Source organism: Eumetopias jubatus, unplaced genomic scaffold (assembly GCF_037043125.1).
Source record: "Eumetopias jubatus isolate StellerSeaLion01/CBP00866 unplaced genomic scaffold, mEumJub1_p1.0 scaffold_2, whole genome shotgun sequence".
In the NCBI taxonomy this organism is placed as follows: Eukaryota; Metazoa; Chordata; class Mammalia; order Carnivora; family Otariidae; genus Eumetopias; species Eumetopias jubatus.
The window spans coordinates 177523916-177545403 of record NW_028274808.1 but is presented as its reverse complement, the minus strand read 5'-3'; the positions used below and the strand labels follow the sequence as shown (position 1 = coordinate 177545403).

Below are 21488 nucleotides of genomic sequence, written 5' to 3'. Positions count from 1 at the left end.
TTGCCATTCAGCGTCTTTGAGCCTTGGCAGTCCAAGGGGCGGCTAGCGCGCCCGCACCAGACTCTCCTAGACGCAAAAGGGGACGAGACAACTGCGGAATTCACCCGCCGTGCCAGGGCACTTCCGAGGCAACAACCGACTGGCACTTTTTCTCCCCTTGGCAAACTGATTTTTTTTTTTTTTTTAAGCTACTTGGCAGCTGTCTCTGACTCCACCTCCCGCTCACCCCCTCCCCAGCGCCTTTGGCTTTTCTTCGGAAATCCGGACAGAATTGGGCATCTTTGTTAATTGCCGTTGGGGGAGCCCGGCCGGGGGCTTTCACCAGGCCAACGTCGCCTGAGCACCGAGCCTGGTTTGCTCACCTTTGAACTGCAAAGGGATCAAGTTCAGCTCGAGTTGCCAGCATTGGGACTGGGAGGGAGGAGAGGGAGCGTGCAGGAGGGAGAGTGGGAGAAGGGGAAAGGGGAAAGGAGAGGAGGGAGGAGAGAGGAGGAGGAGGGAGGAGAGAGAGGGAGGGAGGGGAGGGATCGAGAGAGCGGGGAGAGAGAGAGGCTGCAATCTCCTCCCTGAATCGCGCACAGCGCTGCAGATCCCAGTGCTCCGAATTGCGGGCCGAATGCAGGTGAGGAAAGGCACGGACTCTGCGGCTGCGAACCCAAACTTGGGCACCGCGCGGTGCGCACGGCTCAGCCTTTCGCCCCCGCGGGCGAACGGCTGCTGCGGTTTCAGGCGGCGGCTTCGTGACTAATGACCTTGCGCAGAGTTGTTAAGAAAAAAGGAGAAACCCGAGCTCTTGGGGGTGAGAAGGGACTGACTCTCTGGGCGTCTCTGAAGATGGCTCGGGCTGCTCTTCGGCGCGCGGGGGGGACCCAGACGTGGACCGCTGTGTGACGCGAGTGGTCTCCACTGCACGGTGCCCGAAGCGACCTGCCAGGAATTTTTCATTCTCGATCTGTTGACTGGCTCCCCCGCTGCCAGAGCGGAGTCAGAGTTCAGACTGGCTTGTTGCTGGCCCCAGCGCCTCGTGCAGGAAGCAACTCACGTTTGCCTGGGCAGCCGGAGCAGAAGCTGGGTCTGGAGTGAGTGGCTGGAACGTGAATTGGACTCAACTCGAGTAGCAGCAAAGACGAACGGGGTTGGCAGGCGGGGGAGGCTGCAGGCTTGTTCCCCGCCGCTTCCCGGCTCCACCGCCCGCCTGCCGGAGCGGTTCCGACCCCATCCGACAGAGCGGGGACTGGAGCTCGGGATCCACCGCCCGCTGCGGGGATGACTTTGGGGGGGCGCCGAGCCCGCGGCGCGCAGTGTCCCGTGAACTGTGAGTACTGCGACTAAACGGCGGCCGGCGAGCGGGCGATTAGCACCCATTGCATGAATTATGAAACAATAACTTTCAGAAGAAGCAGAAGGAAAAAAAATAAAAAAGAAGGATTTATCGCTGGTCCCCCTGGCCGATTCCGCACGGTGCTCTTGCCCCCTCCTCTCCCTTCCTCCTTTCCCGGAGAGAGAAGAAGATTGGGAGGAGGGCAGGCGGCCGGCCCTGGAGGAGGGGGGCGCCGAGGGGGCTGTGATTAGAAGGAGCAGTAGCAGCAGCAGCAGGAGAAGATGCTGAGGATGCGGACCGCGGGATGGGCGCGCGGCTGGTGCCTGGGTTGCTGTCTCCTCTTGCCGCTCTCGCTCAGCCTGGCGGCCGCCAAGCAACTACTCCGATACCGACTAGCCGAGGAGGGCCCAGCGGACGTCCGCATCGGCAACGTCGCCTCGGACCTGGGCATCGTGACTGGCTCGGGTGAGGTGACTTTCAGCCTCGAGTCGGGCTCGGAGTACCTGAAGATCGACAACCTCACCGGCGAGCTGAGCACGAGCGAGCGGCGCATCGACCGCGAAAAGCTGCCCCAGTGTCAGATGATCTTCGACGAGAACGAGTGCTTTCTGGACTTCGAAGTGTCGGTGATCGGGCCCTCGCAGAGCTGGGTGGACCTGTTCGAGGGTCGGGTCATCGTACTGGATATCAACGACAACACGCCCACCTTCCCGTCACCCGTGCTCACGCTCACGGTGGAGGAGAACCGGCCGGTGGGCACTCTCTACCTGCTACCCACCGCCACCGACCGTGACTTCGGCCGCAACGGCATCGAGCGCTACGAGCTGCTCCAGGAGCCCGGGGGCGGTGGCGGCGGCGGCGGCGGCGGCAGCGGCGGCGAGGGCCGGCGTGCTGGGCCTGCCGACAGCGCCCCCTACCCCGGGGGCGGCGGGAACGGCGCGAGCGGCGGCGGCCCCGGCGGCTCCAAGAGGCGGCCGGACGCACCAGAGGGCGGCGGCGGGACCAACCCCAGTGGCCGCAGCAGCGTGTTCGAACTGCAGGTGGCCGACACCCCGGATGGCGAGAAGCAGCCACAGCTGATCGTGAAGGGGGCGCTGGATCGGGAACAACGCGACTCGTACGAGCTGACCCTGCGGGTGCGCGACGGTGGCGACCCGCCTCGCTCCTCTCAGGCCATCCTGAGGGTGCTCATCACCGACGTGAACGACAACAGTCCCCGCTTCGAGAAGAGCGTGTACGAAGCTGACCTAGCCGAGAATAGCGCCCCAGGGACTCCCATCCTGCAGCTGCGTGCCGCCGACCTGGACGTGGGGGTCAACGGACAGATCGAGTATGTGTTCGGAGCGGCTACCGAATCCGTGCGGCGGCTGCTGCGCCTGGACGAGACGTCCGGCTGGCTTAGTGTCCTGCACCGTATCGACCGCGAGGAGGTGAACCAGCTGCGCTTCACCGTCATGGCCCGCGACCGCGGGCAGCCCCCCAAAACCGACAAGGCCACAGTGGTCCTCAACATCAAGGACGAGAACGATAATGTTCCGTCCATTGAAATCCGCAAGATCGGGCGTATCCCACTCAAGGACGGGGTGGCCAACGTGGCCGAGGATGTTCTGGTCGACACCCCCATTGCTCTGGTACAGGTGTCCGACCGAGACCAAGGCGAGAATGGGGTAGTCACCTGCACCGTGGTGGGTGACGTGCCCTTCCAGCTCAAGCCGGCCAGCGACACAGAGGGCGACCAGAACAAGAAAAAGTACTTTCTGCACACCTCGGCCCCTTTGGACTATGAGACCACCCGGGAATTCAACGTGGTCATTGTGGCGGTGGACTCGGGCAGCCCCAGCCTCTCCAGCAACAACTCCCTGGTTGTCAAGGTAGGAGACACCAATGACAACCCGCCCGTCTTTGGCCAGTCCGTGGTGGAGGTTTACTTTCCGGAGAACAACATCCCTGGAGAGAGGGTGGCCACGGTGCTGGCGACAGACGCGGACAGTGGGAAAAATGCAGAGATTGCCTACTCTCTGGATTCCTCTGTGATGGGGATCTTTGCCATCGATCCTGATTCTGGGGACATCCTTGTCAATACGGTGCTGGACCGAGAGCAGACAGACAGGTATGAGTTTAAAGTTAATGCCAAAGACAAAGGCATCCCAGTGCTGCAGGGCAGCACCACGGTGATTGTGCAGGTGGCTGACAAGAATGACAATGACCCTAAGTTTATGCAGGACGTCTTTACCTTTTATGTGAAAGAAAACTTGCAGCCCAACAGCCCGGTGGGGATGGTCACAGTGATGGATGCAGACAAGGGGCGCAATGCAGAGATGAGCCTCTACATAGAGGAAAACAGTAACATTTTTTCCATTGAAAATGACACAGGGACCATTTACTCTACAATGTCTTTTGACCGGGAACATCAGACCACGTACACCTTCAGAGTCAAGGCTGTGGATGGGGGGGATCCTCCCAGATCAGCCACAGCAACAGTCTCTCTCTTTGTGATGGATGAGAATGACAATGCTCCTACAGTTACCCTTCCCAGAAACATTTCCTACACTTTACTGCCACCTTCAAGTAATGTCAGGACAGTAGTAGCTACAGTGTTGGCAACAGACAGTGACGATGGCATCAATGCAGACCTTAACTACAGCATTGTGGGAGGGAATCCCTTCAAGCTGTTTGAGATTGATTCCACCAGTGGTGTGGTTTCTTTAGTGGGAAAACTCACCCAAAAGCATTATGGCTTGCACAGGTTGGTGGTGCAAGTGAATGACAGTGGGCAGCCTTCCCAGTCCACCACGACTCTGGTGCATGTGTTTGTCAATGAAAGTGTTTCTAATGCAACTGTGATTGACTCCCAGATAGCCAGAAGTTTGCACACCCCACTCACCCAGGATATAGCTGGTGACCCAAGTTATGAAATTAGCAAACAGAGACTCAGTATTGTCATTGGGGTGGTTGCTGGAATTATGACAGTGATTCTAATCATCTTAATTGTAGTGATGGCAAGGTACTGCCGGTCCAAAAATAAAAATGGCTATGAAGCTGGCAAAAAGGATCATGAAGACTTTTTTACACCCCAGCAGCACGACAAATCTAAAAAGCCTAAAAAGGACAAGAAAAACAAAAAGTCTAAGCAGCCTCTCTACAGCAGCATTGTCACTGTAGAAGCTTCTAAACCAAATGGACAGAGGTATGATAGTGTCAATGAGAAGCTGTCAGACAGCCCGAGCATGGGGCGATACCGATCTGTTAACGGGGGGCCTGGCAGTCCTGACCTGGCCAGGCATTACAAATCTAGTTCTCCGTTGCCTACTGTCCAGCTTCACCCCCAGTCACCAACTGCAGGAAAAAAACACCAGGCCGTACAAGATCTACCACCAGCCAACACATTTGTGGGAGCAGGAGACAACATTTCAATTGGATCGGATCACTGCTCTGAATACAGCTGTCAAACCAATAACAAGTACAGCAAACAGGTAAGATGTATTCCAAATATATTTAAATATCCCACAAAAGGCTAATAACTCTGAGACAGAGCATCTTCTGTGAAGTTTTGTTTTCTCTCTTTTAAAGCTATTATTTAAAAATTTAATGGCAGTAATTTAATGTTAATTCATATATCATTAGTTGAATACAGGCCATCTACACGAGGTGCACCATTGCATTTTCCAAGTTACCAAACCAGTGTTTCCTAACCTACCTCAGAACATATTCAAAGTAAGCAGTACTTTATACTTGACAGTACTAATGCATCCTACATTTTCTGTTTTCAGGATAAACATGCATGTATTGTTTGGGTGGTTAGTTTTGACTTGAAATTATTTTGTTTTGTGGCTACTAAGTGGATAATTACATCCAGGGAGAAAATTTCTAAAGTTACTACTGGTGCCTATGCAAATTGGACACTATAAAAGTTTTAACTGTGTTATGTATTATGTAGGATTTTACAGATCACAGAGGCTGGTTCATGCAAGTATAGTACCAAGTCTGAGATAATTAAATACTGACTACTTTGACATAAATGTTGGCTTAAAAATATTCAGTACTATGCAAATATCATACAAAACCACATTTTTTTATTTTATTTTATTACGTTATGTTAATCACCATACATTACATCATTAGTTTTTGATATAGTGTTCCATGATTCGTTGTTTGCATATACATTTTTAATACTTCAGTGTCTGTAACAATTAGACTTCTGTGAGGCTATGCAGTTAGCACTTGCATTCTTCATGTTTGGTATTACAAGTTTATAAGCAAAAGTAAAGTACATGACCCATTTATTATTTAAACCAAGCAACAGAAATGTTCTTGTTTGATGCACTGTGTACAAGAAAATTTTGGTCTGCATTGTGATATCCTGACACTATTAAAGTTATATGGAATATTTGATACAATTGTTTTTCAGTGAAACGTGGAAACAGTTTAAAAAAGCATATTTTGAGATGAACTTCAGAAAATCGAAAATTTATTTTTGGAAGTTGTGCTTGTGTGATGTATGTAATGCTTACAAAGTTTACTTTTTACAACCCACCAAGGTCTGACACTCAGCAAGTAAAACCTTTGGAAACTGCTGTGTCTAATGCTGTAGCAACCCCACTAATAAAATACCATATGTTTCTTATCCTGAGAACTCATCTCAAGAAGCACATTTATGACTGTCAAATAATATTGAATAATAGTTTTTCTATTAAATATGCTTTGCATGTGGAATGTGCAATCTGAGAAGAATTAAGGCAAAAGAAAAACTTGTTTTATAGCGTCATTGAAGATATGATTGATGGGCTCATTAAAGACATAGAAAAAAGATACTAATTCCTTATTGCTTTCATAGTTTTAAAAATCAATTTCCTAAAGAAATATTTGCTACTTAGAGTACCTTACTGTAGCTATTTGGATAAGGAGAAACAGACTTAATGTGGTTTTATATTCAATTGTCAAAGCAATTCAAGAAAATACAGGCTTGAACTTCATTACATTAAATGGCTTTTGAAAATTCATGATGCCGGTGAGCCTGAGTTACTTATTTCTTTTAACCTGAAATTTATTAAGGGGAGAGTTTATATTTATTGTGTTATTGCTTTACCTGGAGTTAAAAGAAGATTTTTGTTTTGTTTGTGGTACTTTTATCAGTTTTGTAAACAAGGACACATCTAGTTAAAATAATACTATATTTTTAAGACTGACTTAGAAACACCCACAAATAAATTTATATCTACAGAAATTTCTTTGGAAAATGATAACTTGTGGTGCAAACGTGTGTGAAGTGAACGTTCTGCAGAATGTTTACTTCTTCGCTGTCATCCTAATAGGACGTTTTGTCCCGTGGCTGAATGGCATTTGCATTATAAATTGTGTAATCTTAAACTTTGGAGGGGACATATCAAGTGGCAGATTTATAGATATTTTATACAAACCCCTCACATGATCTGTGCTGTCACTTAAGCTTTGTTTGGCTCATCAAATGAGGTTGGCTCTATATTCTTGAGCATTTAAGACAGCCAATATCAAGACTGTTGTGGCATCCTATTTAAAAGGCAAAGTGATAGGCTTATAAATAAACTAATGTATGGTGTTAGACTCTTAACAGAGCAAAGAAGTCCATATACCAAAATAGAAAACCTGCAAAGCCATCAGTATAAATCATGCAGTTTGCCAAAAGTGACTGGAAAGCTTATATGTCGTTCAGTATTCAAAAGATGTGTAAAGTTTTAACCATAATAAATAGCTGAGCCAAAATGAAATAAAGGAGAATGAAACACATTCCCCTTAATGTAATTAGTAATAGTAATTGATACTCTTCATCTCTTCAATATTGCTGTCAGGGGACAAAGGATCCATTTACAAAGTTACATTCTGTTTAGACATCTGACACAATAAACAGGATCTTTTTTGTTCTGATTTTTGTTTGTACCATAAGGAGATGATTTTCTATTTTCATTTTAAAAATATATTAACTTTAATTGTTATACAACTGCCAAAATGTATTTTCTGTGGTTAAATTTGATGTAAGATAAAATAAAATAAAGAACACAAGGTTTTGTTATAATTCCCCCCTTTGATACTGAATTTATCTAAGGAAAACCCTGAGGGATGCCATATTTTAATTGCTTATGATAGGGATTAATTAAAAATCAGAGATTTCATCTGACATAAAGCCTTCATTTTGTTTATAATTTTCTTGAATTGCCCTACCATAGTTCTTTACCTGTGATACAATGGAAGTGATATCTGTTTACAGTGTTCTTATCTTCGTAAGAATTAGACATTTCAAAGTGTTGCTCCTAAATCCTGTTAATGGTTATATTATAATAAATTAAATGGCTTTGTGGAAATAAGCTTGTAAATAATGCTCTTCCCCCTTTCACAGGGTCTAGAAATTTTCAAATCAAGCTTCTATAGTTCCTCTTTGGCAGAATCTAGATGTGTGTTGCAGAGTTGCTGTATTATCTTTTTTCTTTTCTGAAAATCACACCTTAGCAAAACTGATGATGTAGCCCAGGTTTCCATAGTTCAGGCCTTTGCAGTTCAAACAAAAGCCTTTGCTCTCAACTAAATAATGTGTCTAGTTGAGCAGAATGTGGATCATTGACAGCATTATTGAGATTAAGTGTCCACCTTTCCTTTGCTTGGCAAACCTGGTTATAGTGGTTGTTCAAGTTTTGTGACTTGGAAGTACAATTGTGCTTTTGACTTGTAAAATAAAGGCAGAGGCATTCTATTTTTCTACTTATTTTTTAATCTTCAGAGTTTTATTATGTGTTAAATATTTTTCAATTTTCTTAAAAAATAATATAATTCCAAAAGATCAGTAAGCATATAAAAGTATAGTTACTACTTTGTTTATTGTTTTTAGGTCCTGTTGAGTTTATTCATGCCATGCTTATATATAGATAATGCACTGGCAAGTAAAAATTTTATTGTATTTAGTAAATGGAAAGGAAAGTACTTTACTTTTGGCAAGAGTAGAGAATACAGCTTGAATAAACATTAATTTAAAAACCCATTTGTAGCTGATGCAGAAATACTCAAGAAAAATTCATATTAAGTCCAGTGATAGTTTCCCTTGCCTTTGGAACTGCAGAATGTAGTCTGAATAATGTTCTCTTTAATTGATCAAATTGTATTCAATATATTCATTGTATACTCAGTTAAAAAGAGAGCAGAAATTATTTTTTTAAATTACTTCCAGTCTGGAAGCAAATGGGTGACTTGCCATCATCTATTAGAGTTTTCAGCACTGAGAAAACTAAACGTCAATTTCTTTGTGTATATACATTAGACCATACATACTACAGTAGAAATGCATCTTCAGAGTGATGCCAACCACAGCTTCTAGTTTCAATTTGATAAGCATAATTTCTACAATATGATTCTGCTGTGTATAACCAAAAACACTTTTAGGAAGTACAGTGCATCTGCATATGGTGGAATTTTTGTTACACTTGGCCTGATATAATAGACAAGTGGCTAGTAACTGATGAAAGGTTACGTCTTTAGTCAGGAGCTATGTACTAAAGCAACATTACCTAGATCTCTGGATGTCTCTGAATAAGGAAAGGGTCATCCACTGATTTGATCTACCTTGAATATATAAATTTGTATGGAAGTCCAAGTATGACAATTTGAAACTTATCTCAAACTTATCCCAAGTCAATAAATAACTTAGACATGAGACCACAGAGTCAATTTAGAGATTTAAGTAAATCATGCAGCTGGATAAATATAGCAAAATCATTCTTTCTTATTATCTTCTATTTTTGAGTAATTACATACCTTATTTGTGGAAAAGTATATACCTGATATCTCTTTCTCTCTCTCTCTCTCTCTCCACACAAAAACACAGATAAATTCAATAGACCAACTATGATGCCATTAGACTTTTATTTCACTGTGATATTCATTTGTTAATATATGGAACATATTTGAACTTTCAACACATATAAAATTGAAAGAAGATATAATAGACCATTTAGTATTTGTATCTAAAATCACTGGAGTCATCACATTTTAGAATTAAAAGATATCATCCAAACCAGTTCCTTCATTTTATATGAAGAGAGACTGAGGACTTTCTCTGTCTGTACTACTGGGGTGTGAATTTGGTTTTCTGCTGGTTCCTTGACTGATGCAATGAAACTTAAGAAATTGAGGCCTTTATGGTAAAGTAATTAGGATGAGATCACAAGATTATTGAGGATCCAGTGTGGATACAAGTCATGGAATGCAGAGGCCAGTACTTCCGTTTTTTTTTTTTTATCATACTACCTCTACGAATAAAATTGAACTTATGTAACTTTTTCTGTATGTCTTTCAATAGAGACAGAAATCTGCTGAGATTTACCTCTGTCTGTATAACTATATATTTGGCTATGAAGACTGACTCTTTTGCAATAGAATAGAATTCTGTTTTAGGCTATAGTTTTTATCTGTAAATTATTGGGGAAATTATAATTCAAATTTTATAGATATTCAAAAAATAGTAATGGTTCTTTTCCCCTATGTAAAATAGCAATTGATGATACTCATTGAAGTAACTTAACATTGTTTAGAACATATATTCAACAGGTTAATTGACAGAATTTTTAATTTTAACAGAACCGTGACAACAGATGTAAGCTCCTATCTGGGATTAGTATCTCCTCTATAAAAACATAATTTTAATTGAAATTAATAGAAGCTTTCTATACAGTGTGTATGAAAGTTTATATGCATTCTAATAATTCAGGATATTAATTTCAAGAATAAAATTTGAACTGTTTTAAAAACTGAATATGGTGTGACAACCGTTGCTTCACAATAGCCACCAATGCTGTTAGATATTTTACCATCATTTCTTTTCCTGGGACAGGATGGTGGTGGAGGTTATGCTGGAAATTTAGTATAATAATTGTTTAGAGCTTTATGTTTAAGCTGTATATAAGCAATTTCTAGACTATAGCAAGGTTCCCCATCCATTTATTTACTGTGACTCTATAGAAATAGTAAGATCTGTTCATATAGATCTTGAGTCAGCTTTACTTTTCTCTCTTATTTATTTTAAAAGCCCTTAGAATCTTTTCTAAAGTAGGGACTCTGTTTCGGAACATTACACAGTGCTTTATTTAGCATTAGTGTTGTGGGAGAAATCACATTCCAAGAAGAATTGAACTGAAACCACTAAAACTAATCTTAATTATCACTTCTGGTGAATTAATGTTTTAAAGGCGGAATAAAGGTTTATTTTCAGGAGTTTGGTGATGTTTGTACTGAACTCTAATGCTGTGTACAAACAAAAAAAACTGTTAAAGCTTCTGAGTAGGATTCATCTGAGAAGTTAACTTTTTCCCCCTGAGCATTTTTATTATTTACAAACAGATAATTTGTAAATAAAAATTCTCCGCAACAAAACCTCTACCACAGCATTCTGATTGGGTATAAGACATTGGGGAAAAAGTCTTCCTCGGGCTTTTTTTTTTTTTTATCTGCATAAATCTTTATTTTCCTTCTTTCAGATGCGTCTACATCCATATATTACTGTGTTTGGCTGAATTCCACTCTAATATGATGCTCCATTATGCACCATACTCTGATGACCTTGCTACTCCGAAACCTGCTGGAGCCTGCCCTTGGCCGTGGGGTGTCAGCCAATCACTCCTTGTTTCCCTTGTTGTGCATTGGATTTTCCAGGTTTTTTTCCCCTCATTTCAGGAAAAATACTTTTGAAATAAAAACTTATAAAAGAAAGCAGTATTAATAAAGAAATGTGCTACTAATGGATGTCTAAATCACCAGGAATTCCATTCTCAAAGAGTTGGTTAGCAGAAATTAAAAAAAAAAAAAAAAGTCCCAAGGCACATTTCAACAATACTTTTGAGATTCTAGCTTTGTGTGGACCCAGGACAATTAAGCCTATTGAGTCTTTGTCCGTAATACCTTAAATACCAACTTTTGATAAAATCCTAAGTTGATCAATATTTTTAAAGGGCTATGGAATCAGAGTCTTTTCCAGGCCAGTGAGATAGTGTGTTAGAATAAAAGATAGTGTCTCCTGCTCATTCTGTGTGTGTATTTCTAGATGGCACTGTGTGTATTTGTGTGTGCTCCTACACATCTATATGCAAGGACTTTGAGCAATATTTATGAAAAGTATTGTTTGTAAAACAAATTTGAGAGATTAATGTTGTGTTAAGCAGTTACTGCCAATGGACTGGTTTAACCTTAATCTTGAAAAATTGACCAAAGAATCTGTACTAGCTATAGAATTCTTAAGTTTTTGTTGTTAAATTCCTTAAGAACATTTGCAATCTTTCACTTAGATTTCCTGAAGTCACTGTAGTAACATTCAGAAAGAATTTGTGGCTTCCTGCTTTTGTGGTACATTTATCTGAAGGCTATTCTATTTGATGTCAGATAACATAAATTCAGGCTGCTTCCGAGAATTCAGAATTTAGATATTGTTGAGAGAGAGAGTGGCTGAATTTTAGTTGTGTAAGTGATATTCTAGGTAAGTCAGGGAATACACTGGGTGGTCCCTCTAACTCTCTATGTTTATATATTTATGTCTCTGTTTGTTGTATGTGTTTTTGTGCCTAAACATAAGTGTTCTGTGTGTAAAGTTTGATAAATTTATAATACATTTACCATATCATCTGCCCTACGAAGTTTTCCAAAAGTTTTGAAATACTAAGAATACCAGATTCTTGTTTTTTTTTTTTTTTGGTGATTTATTGTCACTATAAAAGCCCTTTAATAAAAATAAATAAATACTTGAAGGATATTGGGGCGCCTGGGTTGCTCAGTTGGTTTAGCGTCCAAATCTTGGTTTTGGCTCAGGTCATGACTCTGGGTCATGAGTTGAGCCCCATGTTGGGCTCCGCGCTGGGCATGGAGCCTGCTTAAGTTTCTCTCTCTCCCTCTCCCTCTCCCCCTCCGCCACACACACACACACACACACACACACACATCCTCTCTAAAAAACAATAATAATAAATAAATATTGGAAGAATACTAAAATGTAGAGTGATAGGAAATGTACTTTAACCCATGTAAATCTCTAATGTATATATTTCAAGATTTTTATTTTATTAGCTGTTTAATTTTGCAAAAATGACATTTTCAGAAATATTATTGAAACTGTAGTGAAATTCCTGAATAAAACCTAATTATCCTCAAGTTCTCAATTTGTTTTGAGCACAAGGACCAGTATAAGAAGCTGGTGAAAGAACACTTACTACCACTTTCTGGTTCTTGAAAATGTCATGTTTCCTCATCAAAAATAATAAACTTCCAAAGGTAAACGTAAAGTGTGAATCCTGTAACAAATAATAGCAATTCTAAAACAAAGTATAGAGGAAAAGAGTCCAGAATTTTGGGATAATCTAACTGCAACCACATAGAGAGGATATACATAAATACTTTCACAAAGAACATTCTAAGGCAGCCTTTTGAAAACCTGAGTTGCAACACATTATTGATGCATGATTCAATTTAGTGCATCTCTACCACAATTAGAAAGATGTGAAATAAAACACAACCATTCCAAGTACATCACCGATATAGTAAGAGTAAATGTTGTGTGCAATCCTTATTGCAGTTGTGTATGTGTGTTCCTGTTCTTGGTTGCCATGGAAAAAAGTGTGTTTTGTTGTGGAAGCAGTTGAAAAGGGTTCAGAACCACTGATGCAGTTGTTTGGGTGGGAAACTATGGCTATTACTGGGAAAACATATTAAATCAAAACAAAAAAATAACACTCCCAAAGATTTTAGTGTACTGTTTAGCTGAATCAGAATCATCAACAGCATACTATTCCAGAAGCATTCATCAACCAGCAAAAAGCTTGTGAGAAGCCTATGATCATTTCTCTGTGTGTATTTGTGTGTGTGTTTTAATCTTCGAACATGTCACCATTGGTTCCTATTTTGCACAAATTTCCTCTTTCTCCCCCTTTCTTGCCCCCAATCGTCATCTACCTCGGGTCTCTTGATCAGCCTCCTTTGTGATTACTGGAATTTACCACGTAGGGAGGTGCCTGTGGACAGATGGAAACAGACTGAGAACAAACTATCTGATACCCTATAAATTTCAGCATTGGGATATTTTGTTTTAATAATAAAATAATATTTTATTTTCCATCACAAAATCTAAAGAAAATGAGAATGTTAGAGACTGGTTTAATCACTTTTAACACATCTAATATCAGCACTGGCACTGGCTATGCAAAAAAATAATAAAATAGAGTCTTTATCCTCATGAAATTAGTGTATTATAAAGAAGATTATGCAGCAGAAAATTATAGATTATATTTGCATCATGCTTCTTAAGTTTCAAAGCATTGAATGCTATGTTTGCTCATTTGCTCCTTGGAACAATCTGTGAGGAAAAGCACCATTGTTATTTCTGAGGTGGGGAAACTGAAACAAGGAACAATTTATTTATGACTGATGGAACTAGCTTAAGAACTTTATAAGTCTTTGAAGAAATATCAGGTCGGAATTCAAGTGTACTGCGAGCACTTGGGGAAAGTTGTGAAATCTGTGCTTTTGAATACAGTCTGTTTTCTGATTTATCTGGGTAAAATCACTTCAGGAGAACTCCTTAGAACATGTCCCAGGTTGTCAAACATTTTGCAGTCATAAACTGCAATTAATACTACCAAAAACAAAACAAAAAACAAACAAAAAGGCTGTGGGTATAATGTGCAGATCTAATTAATTAACTGTATTTGTAAACAATACCATATGTGATTTAAAACAAACACCTTAAGAATTGAGTAAGTCACTTTAAGTCTAACTGTATTTTTGAAGCTATCTCTAGAAAAATCCAAGGCCCTTAAGAAGTAAATCCACAGTTATGTCTCTGGGAATAATTTTCAATCTATAACTTTGCAAAACACTTTTCTTGGATGTGTGTGATTTTTTTCCATTCCTTTTATAGAGATTGTATTAATTTGCTGGATCTTTAATACACAGTGCAAGGCTTTGGCATATGATTAAAACGATGGCTAGAACAAGTGTCTACATAGATAGGCGGTGCAAAAATAGGCAAGGTAGGCAAGGTATATATATATGAAACTCACAGGGACTGCCTCCAAATCTGTCTGGTCTATCATGGTAATCCCAGTGCTTAGTAGAGTGCCTGGCACATAGGAGACACTCATAAATATTTGTGGAACAACAAACAAAGGGCTTGGGCTTTGATGCTAGATACCCTGAAGATCCCTTCATATTGGATTACTGGACTATGGTATGTCCACTTTTATATCAGACTCTAAGTGTCCTGATTGTTATTGTCTTTCCCTGCTGGGTGGACTTCTCCATGATAAAAGGCTACCTGCTGGGCTGGCTAGAGTCCCTGCCTTCTCTGTGTGGGTCTGACTCTCATTTCAGTAGCAAATGAGAAATACTCTCATTTTCTCTCCTTCCTCCTTGGTGGTGGTGTCAACACCAAACCCTTAAAAAAGATAAAATTAAACTATTAAGTAAATAGGCAAAGCAAGTAAGGGAGGCACTGGCCACCCAGTAGAGTTCTGATATATTCTGAAGGGGTATGAAGAAACATGCAAACATGCTGGTTTTCAGTATTTTTCTTGCGATCCTTATTCTCATCTCGTACAGATTCTTATCTTTATCCTTATCCCTTTCCTTATGAAAAAAATAGATACGTATATGCCCAAGCATAGGCATGAGTGTCTGTATTCATCACTTTACATGTTCTCGCAGATATTATTCATTCACTGTACCAATGCATGCTCACCGATAAAGTATAAGTTTCCGCTTTTATTTTGAAAGCCCATGGTGAGCGTCACTTTTAAAGGTGAGAGCCTGGAATATCTGTAAAGAGAAACATGAACTTAGTTTACTAAGGAAAGAGGTCTAGAAGAGAGAATATGCTCTTGGAGTGATGAGCAGTGAAGTGGGTGCTGAGAAATGTCTTACAACTACTTAGTGTTGAATCACTCTGTGGTACACATGAAACTAATGTAACATTGTGTGTCAACTCTACTCAAAAAAAAAAAAAAATACTCCTTAGGAGCCCATATTCTAAGGAGCGCTCTTAAATTGCAAATGCAAATTGCAGATGACTTCTGAAGGAGTTGGGTTTAGTCTTTGGCACACCCTGGTGTAAATTGCTTTAAGCACATAACTAGGTCAGCACCTCACAAGATCAACAGTCCTGAAGAAATGAGGATTCTGCTTAGAGCCTTAGGGGAAGGATGAGTAGCCTTCAGTAGTTTTAAAGACTAGAACTCTGTTAAGGCACCAAGTGTCTCCAACTCCAGCTAGGCATCCAGGATGTAATGAGATTATATCAGAAAAAGGAATTTCAGGTCTGACAAAAGCAAATGTTTGTGGCCTTGAATTTTGGCCCAAGGCCCCGGTAACCGTAAGAACAGTACGTGGCTTGATATGATTGCAAGATTAGTGTCAAAAAGTAGTAAACACCCACTTCCTCCCATTTAGACCAGGTGCTTTGGCTTGGTTTGGATTTTGTTTTTAGTCTGGAATATCATGTCCAACTGCTCTGTTTCCATTCATTTTCTGCTCCCATACTTTTGAGAGAAAGATAAGACCAAAGAAGTAAAAAAGGAAAAAAAGAAAAGCCCACAACCACTGCATTAGCAACATATCCACCTTCTCCCTCGTATTATTATTAGACTACTGTAATTAAAAAAAGTGGCCACATTATTGCCATGTAGTTGATTCTTGTCCTAATTTCATTCAATTCTCAGAAATTGGATTCTAGTAGGTCTGCACTATAGCCTAGAAACCTGAATTTGTAACACTGCCCCCTTCTCAGTTCTGATTACAGATGGTAGGTCAGGCTACAACAGTTCTGGGTGGGAGCCCCTGAAATTCCTAACTTCTATTCGGTAGTTCACTTCTCGAAGGCCTCTGGCAAAATAGAAAATGAGCTGGATAAGACAGTCTGAACATCTGCCTTCTTGTCCCGGTTCTGTCACTGACTGGCCAGTGTGACCTTGTGTAAGTCCTTTCGAGTCCGGAAGCCTGTTGAAACCGTCCTCTGTCATTTTACTTAACAACCCCTGCTCTGAGTGCATGACAGGGTTTATGAGGGGGGTCACACAAAACAATTGGGGCTTTGTCAAGCATTACCACAATTTAAGGTAATATTTCTAGTCATCCATAAATTTTTCTAAGCCGCCTTAAGATGCATTTACACATTTGGCGTATTTTCACTACCCATTATATTAAAAAGTTTCTTCGTTTCGTTTGTTTTCCTTTGGGGGAAATTTGTTTTAATTTGTCCTACTGCTTGTTTGAAGCATCTGTTAATCTCTTTTCCTGATTCATTTCTTCAAAGTTACGCTGCTCCCTGATTAAGCTGCAACAGGTGTGTGTGTCTCTACCTACGGCAGCAGGTCCTGGTTATTATCAGAAAGACTTTCAGTGCCTGTTGACGTCTAGATAGTGAAGGAGGAGAAGAAAGAGCTCACTGTTGTAAAGCAAGTGGTTTAGGAACGGCTTGTAACAGTTTGATATTATCTGATAGCCATTTTCACACTTAAAAAATTCCATCGTTTTTTTCAGTTATTTCTTCTTCCGTGCAATCTTTCCTGGGAATTTTGTTTTCACACATCATGACTAGTCTCTAAGAGCCATCAGTTACTGAGCTTTTATTCTGCGACAATCACTCTGCTAAGGGACGTACTACATTATAGTATTTACTCCTTTCTAACAACTCCAAGAGGCGGGTCTTATTATTATCTCCATGTGACATATGTAACTGGGGAAAAGCAAAACAGAATCTCTCCTAGATCCCATCCCTCTCCATATAACAGGGTCCACTAACTCCCTATAGTCATCTCCCCTCCAACGTACTTCTCTCACCGAATCTGACAATTTTTATTAGCGTGGTGGTATCCCTGATAGATTTTAATTTACATATTTACATATTTAGCATAGTATCCCTGATAGGTTTTAATTTACATAGGTTGCGGTACGCATTTTATTCTAGTCTACAATACCTCCTATGTATTCTTAGCAGGTTTAAAAGAGAATCAGTATCAGCTTGCTAGTGCTGCCATGGCAAAATACTAGAGACTGGATGGCTTGAGTAACAGAAGTTTATTTTCTCGCAGCACTGAACACCGGAAGTCCCAGATCAAGGCTCTGGAAAATTTCATTTGTGATGAAGACTCTCTTCCTGGTTGTAGGCAGCTATCTGCTCAGTGTGTCCTCAAATGGCCTTCTGTCTCCCTTCCTCTTTCTAAGGACACCAGTTCTAATAGATTAGGGCCTCACCTTCTGACTTCTTTGAACCAAATTACCTCCATAAAGGGTATAACTCCACATCAGTCACGTTGGGGTTTGGAGCCTCAGCATATGAATTTTAGGGAGACACAACTGAAGTTCATTTTTTAGCTTATTACCTCTAAATTTTTATGCACATCATTGAATGCTTCCTGCAATTTTCAGCCTTCACAGGGATTTGTGATATTAAGTAGCATCTTAGTTATTTTAATTTTGCCAACCAATAAGTGCATCTAAGTATATTTGTTAATATAAAATCAATCGTTATATAAAATAGTCCAAGAAGTTTTCCACAAATGTAGGAGGTCTTTTTAAATGATGATAGTAATATGTAGTCTTACATTTCTAGTATATTTTCAGCATTAAGATCCAAAGGAAAAGCAGTAGGAATTAAGTGGGGAAAGAGTCAGTTGAAACTATAATAATGTAGGTTTAATAATCCCTCTTTTCTAAGGACAGTCTCAGTGGATTTTCATGCCCAGTGGTTTAATTGGTCTGACAAAGATCCAGTGGGTCTGAGTTCTCATGGCATATGGAAACTGCCAAACATGTACTGAATCTGGTACCACACTCTGAGTGACTCTTCACCAACTATTGATATGTATGCATTCAATACACTGCATCATTACATGAATCCACGGACACATTGAGGATTTTTTTACTGTGCCTTTTTATTTGCTTCATAAGTTTAAAAATTCATGTGATAAAATATGTAATGAGCAGCCTAGGAACTATATATATGTCCAATGGGATGTAAGAAGTGGTGATTTTGTTAGGGTAATACAGGGTAAACTCATCAAAAGTCAGGAAGAGGAACTCCTTCTTTTCTGGCCTTTGGTCAGAATTTCTAGGCAATGGACCATGACAGCTGAATAGACTTTTTCTAAGAATTACCTTTCTAAGCTTCTAGAGCTAATTTTACATTTGACCTCCTATATTAAAAATGGCAGATTAATCAGTTCTTTTTTTTTTTTCAGGGAAATGACAATAATCATGGCATCAACTTAAAGGTTTTTTTTTTATTGCATCTGAATCTGCTTTTCATTGCATTTTAACTGTTGAACACAAGGATCAATTTTAGATAGAGATGGCATGTCTATATGTCATTAAGAACAAAAGATGGCAATACCTATTTTTTCCAAACCAATGCACACTCTATTAGGTCAGGAACATTTAATTTACTTTATTACTAAAACTTCTTGCCTTTTTCTCTAATGTTTTACCTTTAATAAGAAACTAGTGTCTGTGTGCTTGTGCATGTATGTATAATATATATATGCATTTATATATGTACGGACGCAGAGGTAATACAGTTGCCATTTCAGAGCAAACAATGAATGAGTGATTATTGTATGCCAATTATGTGATTGTGGGCAAAGCATTGTTCTAAACAGTAGAGAAGCAACAACCATGAAAACAGATAACAATCTTTCCCCATTGAAATTCCATTTCAGTGGGGTAATACATAAATAATAATAGCTAAACTTATATTACATGCCATATCCTATGCACTGGCCAACATATTTTACCTATATTAACTCATTAAATAGGTACAACTACCCTGTGAAATAGAGCTGATTATCATTACTCTGTAGATGTGGAAAGTCACACACAGCAGGGTTGAGTAATTGCTAATGACCAACACAATTTGTAAAGTGGCCGAGCAGAGGGTCAAATAAAGGGGCCACACCCTCAACCACTACGTAGTGGTTGGTATGCGAAGTGGACAGAACATGTCTAATTTATGGTCAACTAGTTCTAGAAGAATGAAATTGGATTCACGTATTTCTCTTAAAGGCTTCAGTGATATTTTAACCTTTCTATCTTAATATCTTTTATACTCTGTTCTTGAAATTAGATCCCTCAGTCCAATTTTTTTTTTTAATAGTACCATCTTAAACCTTAACCAAAGTTAAAATCAAAAGATGGGAAGGTAGATTTTAGACTAGTGGGCGCTTCCTCCTTCTACCCACTCTCTGCTCTTGGGAACACCTCATTAATATGTTTTCCTTTTTTGTCATTTACCTTAGTATTCTTTACTTCACTCAGTATTCACATAGTCTGTTATGTATATTATGAATACAAGAAACATAAATTCATTATTTTTATAAATTGCCATTTTATTTAGGATAGGAAATGCCTTTTTATAGAGAATAAAAGTTTACCTAGAAGATTTTTAAAACATACATTTTATTTACCTTTTACCAGAAAGAAAATACATGTTTTTCTTTTGGGTTTCTGGTTTTTGGTTTCTAAATATTCACAACATTTGAAAGAAAGCAAAGTAAAAGTGAATTCCTTATAAAATATTTTTTTGTAATTTATTCTGGTTTTCCTCAAATTAGTTGCTCATTATTAAACATTCAATTAAAATGTGACCTATATCATGTCATAGTTTTCCTCTTAAAATATAGTATTATTCTATTTATTTATGAGACATGTTTTCAGTTCCCTAAAATGTGAATGAGTACAACCAAAGCCCATTTGAAATACATTCTTTATAAAAATAATGATTTACTAATTTTTTGCTATGACAGCATTTTCTTAATGTGTCGATGACACTTTTTATTATAGGATATTTATTCAACTGAATAAATGTCTCTGAACATGTACCTTTGTAATATAACTCTGGGTTCTGTTATGTAGTAATTTTGTATCTTACGCTCTGAAATGATATTTGTATACTACTGGAATGATTTAAACTTTTTAAGCTTTAAAACTATTGAATCAAATTGTTGTGGTGCCACTTAAAAATTTGTAGAATTTTGTTTCATTAATAATAGGTATTCAAAATATTGCCAGCATTGCAGTTATTTCCAACTAACGGAAAGAAAGTAGGATAAAATGGTAAGGAATCCATCTCGTCTCTTCCGGGCCTTACTTGAATTCTTACGGAACCCAACAGACCACCTCTTTAACATTCTCTTAAAAATTTCACTCCCATTTGGAAACAACCATCTTCAAGCCAAACTACTCTGGAAATTAGTCATTGTTTATTATTGGCTTACTAAATGCAGGCATCTTTAATACATTCTAAAATGACTACATCAGTAGAGTATAAGTAAAGTTGATACCTTTGGTTTGAGCTGGAAAGCTGTTTGAAATTTAGCGTCTGAATATGGGCAATCAGTTACGAAATCTGTAAACATCAATGTAGATATTGGTACACTTTCAGGGAGGGAAAAACAGAAGAAAAAAACGCAGTGTGTTTTGCGTAACTACATTACAAGACTCTACTGAAATTCTGCATATATTATTATCACTCTAAAAAATGATTCCTGGATACACCTTGTGAGTTGTGTTGTTTTTTTCTATTCACTTAGATAAGTGGGGATTGTGTTGAATCTTCAGTAATAAATAGCATGAATACCTACTTTAAACAGTAAGCAAGTAATAATAATGAGTGCTTATGTATCCTTGAGAATTCACAGCTATGAATTTTGAACTTTTTGATTTTTTTTTTTTTGTAAAACAAGACAGTTGTTACTACAGCACGAGGCAGGGACTCCTAATGGCAAAGAAACATTTATAATCATGTAACTGCTCTGTTTAAGCCTGAGAAGTGGTTTAATGAAGATCTTTGTTTTCCTATATGCTTATGCTTTTAAATATTACATACAATATTGTTTGCTAATCATTAGAGGATGTGACATCCTTAAGGGACATAAAGTGTCCCCACTGTGTCACATTACAGTTGACAGTGGATGTGCAATGTGAAGGAAGAACAGATATGGCTTATAAAATAAATTCATTGTACATAGTACTTTTATCATCTATACAAATATGTCTGTCTACCTTTCTCGTCTCTACATCAGCAATGCTCAGTTCTACATTTCAGGCCACATAGCCGCCATGCAAAGAAAAGGAGAGTGATTTGTGTGAAGCCTACACAAAGGAAATCCAGCCATATTTC

The 21488-nt window shown here is 39.6% G+C and overlaps 1 protein-coding gene across 1 annotated transcript in view; it reads left to right on the top strand.

Moving 5' to 3' along the window:
• Positions 1–1602: 1602 nt before the first annotated feature.
• PCDH7 (protocadherin 7) overlaps positions 1603–21488 on the top strand; it is a 406026-nt gene continuing 386140 nt past the window's right edge. Inside the window, exon 1 of the mRNA XM_028089455.2 lies at positions 1603–4794. Coding sequence (XP_027945256.1) covers positions 1603–4794 — 3192 coding nt within the window. The remainder of the gene's footprint in view (positions 4795–21488) is intronic.